Genomic DNA, 6,909 nt, shown 5'->3' with positions numbered 1-6,909 from the left:
CATTTCACAGTAAGAATCCACAAATCAAATATATAGTAAAATACCTAAAAAAAAAATTCAAGAACCTATAAATAAATTAAAAAGGGTCTCAAATTTTTTTAGAAATTTTCTGATATAAAAAGGGACTCACTTGACCATATATCAAAACAAAAGGGAATAATTTAAAGGTGATTGAGCCAACTAGACCTGGGTTTACCTCAACTTGTATGGTCTGAGCTGGACCCAATCAGCTTAGTTCTATCACTGGCCCAAGACACTGACAGGACTACGCAACAGGAACAATGCAAAGGTAATTATATTACCTTCACACAATACGCTAAAACTTGGAATTGCAAAGCGGGGCAAAGGAAAGAAGAACTTACTTGGAGACGAAACCGAATGCAATGGTGTGCTGATTGATCGGATGCTTTACTCTCTATGTTTTGTTTTCCTCTTCGTCTTCACGTGTTCTTTCCTTTTGTCTATGGTATTCTATCCTTGCCCCTTATTCAGGAAATTCCCTCTTCTTGTTTTTTAATTTCACCCCCTGGATAAATTGTAATTGTACCCTGTATGTTAGCGCATTGTACAAAACAATTCTTGTTTTCTGAATGTTTCAATTTAGTCCTTAATTGACTCTTCAACTTTTAATTCTTTCAAAATTACCCCTGGAAAAATCAATTAAGCTCCCAACAGCACCTTACCTTTTCACTTTAGTCCTTGAACTTCAATTCCTTGCCATTTTGACCCAAATCAGCCCAAACTTTGTTATTTCTTAAATTAATGCCCTAATTTAATTAATTAAACTAATTTCAAGCTTAATTAAGTTCCAAAACCTATCATTTCTTAAATTAAGCTCTTGATTTGATTAATTAAACTAATTCTTAGCCCAAATTTTATTCTCATCTTTTTTTATTTTTATGTAAAATAAAATAATAAAAATAAAAAGAGTAAAAATTTGGGTTATGACAATAGTCATTAATATTTATCAAATCTAAATTAAAACATAATTAAAAATAAATATTATATGTTAATCATTAAATCAATTTTTTTTGTAATGAAATATCAATTATTTATTACCATCATAAATGATGTATCTTGATGATAGAGCATGATAAAAATTATTGGATATAAATGCTTAGCATGTGAGACTGCAAGCACTATCTTGGTCCCTAGTCAGTAAAAACTACAATAGCTAATAACAAGCAACAATCAAGTGTCCTGTCCTGCTGTTTGAAATTCAGATACATCTAATAAATGTAGAGCCCAGCTAGCACCTCCACCAAGCACCAGTATCATCAAGTCGCATGTGCCTCGCTACTTCATTTTTGGAGACTCAGTGGCTGATAGCGGCAGTAGCAGCTATCTCCAAACTCTTGCTAAACTCAATTATTCACCTTCTAGGATTAATTTTCCCTATGGCCCCACTGTAAGGTTCTGCAATGGAAGTACAATTGTTGACATTTTTATTTTTTTAATTGTGGTATCTATTAAGTTTAGTTTATGTACATCTCATTTATTTTTTTAGAATTTTAAAATTAATAATCATGTAAATTTACAATAACCTTGAAATTTATAACACTTAAACTGGTAATATTTGATAATGAAACCTCAATTATTGAAATTTTACTATCATACGAAATGATGTATTTTCAATATCACAATTATCAATGCTTTGGTTGCTAAACATATGCTTAAGACAGCAGTTCTTTTGATAAAACAAAAAAGACAGCAGTTCTGGGCTGTTGCAGGATCGGTTGTTTAGACACGGAAGGTGATTTGAAGAAGTAACTAAGAGATGGTAATTGACTAATCATTTGTTATCAATTCAGCTGAAAATTTAGGCTTTGAGGACTTTATTCCACCGTTTTCAGCTGCCACTTGCACGGACATAATATCTGGTGTTAATTATGCTTCTGGTTCGCCTGGAATTCGCGATGAAACTGGGCAAGAATTGGTAAAACGACTGTGGATGCAGAGGCAACGTTTAACCTTTAACAAGCAGCTGCGAAATCACCAAATTACAGTCTCTCGCCTGATTGACATTCCAGAAACAATGAATCGGCTGCCCTGTACTACCCTACAAGGAATGGACAGCAACGATTACATTAATAAGTGATTCCTGCCCCAGGACTACCCTACAAGCCAAGAGGATACCTCAGACCAGTCTACAGGACTTCTTCTTGAGCAATACAAGCAGCAACTGAGGGTAAGCATACCCCCTGTTTTCTTTTTTCCTTCTCCCCTTCTGATTTGTAGTGCTTCTGTCTTTTGTGATGATTCATTTCCATTAATTGTGTAGACATTGAACGAGCATGGAGCACGAAAAACTGTCGTATTTGGACTGGGGCAACTAGGATGCAATTCATACGTGTGGCCTACATGGCTCTGCTTGTGTGGTCATTATGAATAATGCATCCCAGCTTTTCAACTGCAGGCTAATATCAGTTGTCGATCAACTCAACAGTGATTTAATGGATGCCAAACTCATATATATGTAAACTACTATGAAGAAACAAAAATCAAAACACTTTAAAGAGCTTAATAATAAAAAGATTCAAACTTATCTATAACATATGATTATCATGCAACGTATTCTAGGATGTTTGTTACAACAAAACAGTACGAGTGTCACCATTTATTTCTTTATTTTATTAAAGAATAGAGTTGCTTATCATTTGCTCTCTTTATATGTTTGTTATTTTAGTTCTCATTTCTTTCTCACTTGATCACCTTGAGAGAACAATCATAGATATATCTTAATAATTTAATGAAGATTAATATAATTGTATAATTTTTAGCTTTTAATTATTGATTTTTGTTGATCTATATTTTCCTAGAGTTTTGATAGCAAAATAAAATACCAATGATCATGAAATACTATGCGGGTTAGTGGTGATTTAAAAAACTTAATTTATATTATTAATAGGTTTATGTGATGTATAATTAGTCACGTGTTGAAAAAAAATAAATCAAAACACTTTAAAAAGCTTATTAATAAAAAGATTCAAACTTATCCACAACATATGATTTTCATGCAACGTATTCTAGGATGTTTGTTGCAACAAAATATTATGGTTGTTACCATTTGTTTGTTTATTCTATTAAAGAATAGAGTTGCTTACCATTTGCTTTCTCTATATGTTTGCTGTTTATGTTCTCATTTCTTCCTCACTTCACCTTCTTTTTCCTCCCATCCCTTGCTTTGTCTAGTTTTCCCTTGCCTCTTCCATATATTTCTTGTTTAATTTCCTCAATTTGTTTGTGATGGCTAGTGTGAATATGCTATATCTACTTGCACTTGTTTTGTTGATTGTTTTGAAATCAATACATGATGTTGATGGAAAATCAAAAGTGCCTTGTTTTTTTATTTTTGGAGATTCATTGGTTGATAGTGGCAACAATAACTATCTTAAGAATAAGGGAAAAGTGAACTATCTACCATATGGGATCGACTTTCCCGATGGTTCAACGGGAAGATTTAACAATGGTCGAACTGTGCCTGATGTGCTTGGTATATCCTAAAAATATGCTTATATTTTGTCTTATTACTTGTTATATTTTAACTCAGATTCATCAATTCAAGGATTTATAACAATAATCTCAAACTTAAATTCTAGCTAGGCATATGTATAAATTTAGCATTTTGTTTTAGATCATTAGTGATCTTTGTTTTTGTTTTGTTTTCTTTTTTTGCATGTGTTGACAAATGATTTTTCTCGGAAGCTACTATACCTTTTCTATTCCATTTAATGTATAAGGTTTTAAATGAATTTTTTTGATATTGTTTTTAAATTTTTAAAAGTACATATTCATTATAGTTAGGAGTAAATGGTAGGTTCTAATGTATTTAAAATGTAATTTGTAGACTGTTATACGAGTAGTTAGGTCTTTCATAACATTTCCTTTTGCTTCTTATGTTTTCATGTTATTTCATCGATGAAATTCAAAACAAATAAAAATAAATGTTGAATAATGATCATGAAGCTTTTTCATAACAGGTGAACTCATGGGTTTCAAGAGTTTCATTAAATCTTTTCCAACGGCAGAGGGCTCACAAATCCTTGAAGGTGTTAATTATGGATCTGGCTATGCTGGAATTCGAGATGAAACAGGAAAACATATGGTAATTACTATTTAAAATTAGTTAATGCAATTTAGGAGTATTTTCACACAAAAATAATCATGGTGACTAGAAAAGAAAGTTTTTTTATTTTTTATTTTTTTTGCAGGGCGTTCTTGTTTCCTTCAACAAGCAAATACAGCATCACCAAGTTACCATGTCTCGCATTCATCACATACTAGGAAAAAACCATTCAAACTACCTAAAGCAGTGCTTATATTTATCGATGATTGGCAATAATGATTACATTAATAACTATTTCCTACCAAAGTATTACAATTCAAGTCGTCATTATACCCCAAAACAATATGCTAATGTTCTTGTTGAAGAATATGCTCGGCACCTAAAGGTTAGCAACTATATATTGATTTTATGTTAGTGAATATCTAATGGATCTTATTTACTTGTGTAAGTTAAACATCTTATTGTTTCTTCAGACTCTCCATGATTTTGGAGCAAGAAAGTTGGCTATAATTGGAGTTGCGCCAATAGGTTGCACGCCAAACGCCACTGCTTACTATGGCACAAATGGCTCTCTCTGTGTAAAAAAACTAAACAAAGCAGCAATTCTTTTCAATGAACTTCTTAAATTGCGTGTCCAAGATTTAAATAACAAACTAATTGGCGCAAACTTTATCTATTTGGAGATTTATGAAATTATATGGAAATATGTCAATGCTACAGGTAAAAGTGCTTTTATTCTATAAATTTTATACATGATGAATTTGTGTATTTTCTTAAATTCTTCTAGTTATATATATATTTTTAGAATAATATTAATGAATGTTTTATTTTATGATATGAAGGTACAAAAGGTTTAATCAAGAGTTGTTGTCAAGTGAACGATTATGGTTTATGTATTCCTTCCAAACCTCCATGCCTAAATAGGAATTTGGCATTGTTTTGGGATTCCTTTCACCGGAACAATATCATACAATGCTTTGCAGACAATGCTATAAAAGGCTTTAAAGTGATTAGCTATGCATGTTTCGTTGTGATGATATGTAACACTATATGGCCCCTTCAATACGATGAAGGCATTCAACTTGCAAACGTAGAAACTTTCACACTACTAGTTGTAAATCATTTTTTTTATTGTGATTTGTATTGTAAAGTGTTAAAAAAAGAAGTAAATGGAGAGTATACATGTGAAAGTATGATGCAACTTTATTTAGCTAGTCTCATGTTTAATTTAATGGTTGATTTTCTCAATTTTCTAAATTTGCCTTAGATTGCTCTTACTTAAAAAATATAGTTTAATTTCCTAATTATATTCCTTTTATTTTGGTATTGATTTTTTATTTTCTAATATTTTTTTATTTAGCCTATAGTTGACTACAATAGATTATTTAAATTACCATTTTGGAGTTTGAAACTCAATTATTTATTTAAAAAATATATAGACTTATGCATTTTTTCTATAAAATTTATTATTTTTACATGCAATAAACCTCATTTCTTTTTTCTATTTGTTGTGTCAAGTGTTATTCAAATGGGATTGACCTAACTAATGGATAATAGGTATCACCCTTACTGGTGACATTAATCAAGGGATGCATATTAGGAAACACCATGAATGTTCTTGATAAGGCTTAAAAAAACAAGGTGGTGGTGATTAGGGTCCAAAGTAAAGGTGATGGATAATAGGTATCACCCTTACTAGTGACTAGAGTTTTTGTTGTAATAAAATAACAAATCGATACTAATGTTAGGGTAGAATATTGAGATTTACCTCACAACACATTTAAAGCTAGACATGTACCTATAAACCAAACCCATGTGTTTTCTAGGCTTATATGAAGCATTTTGATAGATAAGCAGTTGAAGAATGTTATTTTTCTCGATATGGTGTAAAAGATGAAGAAATGTGAGATAAATTTAACCATCATTCTAATACGTTACATTTAAAAATTGACACTAGCCATTTTTAGTGTATATTTGAAAATAAAAGATTTTATTTATTGATTTGTTGATTGTGATAGGGTTATAGATTATACATTAATATCATAAAAAAATATGGCACGAACAGTTGTAATTAGTCTAAAAGGGGAATGTTTTCCTCATGTAGAAGGTTTTAAGGTGATGTAGTCATATAAGGTAGGTCATTTTATATTTTTGGTTTTAACAAAAAATATGTTAAGAGATTGATTCCTACCATTAAATTTTAAATAATACTTGTCTTTTACATATTAAAAATGTACTTGGGATTGAAAGATTGTTCATGAATACACTACTAACTTTATAAATACGATAGAGTGCAACTATATTAAGAGATTGAGGGCCAAATAGTTGCTATGTATTTGTAAGTTTTGAATCATGTTATTAGAGATAAATTGCTATTAGAGATAAATTGATGCATAGATGGTGCATATGCTCAATGATGTACTAAACTTAGCTTTGAAAGCATATATACTACTGTAGAAGTGGTAGTACAATAGCAACTAATTTAAGCCAAACCATAAGAACTAGCAAGTCAAGGCTTTGAATGGTAAGATTATTCAAGCAACCTAATAAAATTCCCATCCATAGGCTACTAAGAAGGATGACACAGTGGTAGAAAGATAGAACAAACATTCTAAGGTAGTCAACCCATATATAAAGCCAATAATAGGAAATTGTTTAAAGTGTGGTAAACTAGGACATCACTAGATAATCATCAAGCAATGCTATAAGATCCATTGCATATGCCAATTTGGTCTATTACAAGGACAACATCTAAGAAAATTAATGACGCAATCAATGGGCTAATTCAAGATATTTGAATTTATTTCCTACAAGACTTGCGGATTCAACTTGATTTTCTACTT

The 6,909-nt window shown here is 30.9% G+C and overlaps 1 protein-coding gene across 1 annotated transcript; it reads left to right on the top strand.

Annotated features, from left to right (window-relative positions):
- Positions 1 to 281: 281 nt before the first annotated feature.
- LOC118030070 (GDSL esterase/lipase At2g19010) lies at positions 282 to 4,809 on the top strand. The gene is made up of 9 exons (XM_035034093.1): positions 282 to 289; positions 1,243 to 1,427; positions 1,812 to 1,936; positions 2,111 to 2,188; positions 2,282 to 2,373; positions 3,255 to 3,493; positions 3,981 to 4,105; positions 4,212 to 4,451; positions 4,540 to 4,809. Exons 1-9 carry the CDS (start codon positions 282 to 284, stop codon positions 4,807 to 4,809), a joined length of 1,362 nt encoding a protein of 453 aa, XP_034889984.1.
- The last annotated feature ends 2,100 nt before the right edge of the window (positions 4,810 to 6,909 follow it).

Source organism: Populus alba, chromosome 5 (genome assembly GCF_005239225.2).
Source record: "Populus alba chromosome 5, ASM523922v2, whole genome shotgun sequence".
Taxonomy (NCBI): Eukaryota; Viridiplantae; Streptophyta; class Magnoliopsida; order Malpighiales; family Salicaceae; genus Populus; species Populus alba.
Note: the sequence above shows the minus strand (reverse complement) of the source record. Positions and strands in the feature narration are given on the sequence as shown.

Bases quoted from the DNA above. Each gene is read 5' to 3' on its own strand.
- LOC118030070 (XM_035034093.1), top strand. The intron at 1,937-2,110 runs GTAAAACGACTG...TTCCTGCCCCAG, and splicing joins ATGAAACTGGGCAAGAATTG to GACTACCCTACAAGCCAAGA. The intron at 4,106-4,211 runs GTAATTACTATT...TTTTTTTTGCAG, and splicing joins ATGAAACAGGAAAACATATG to GGCGTTCTTGTTTCCTTCAA.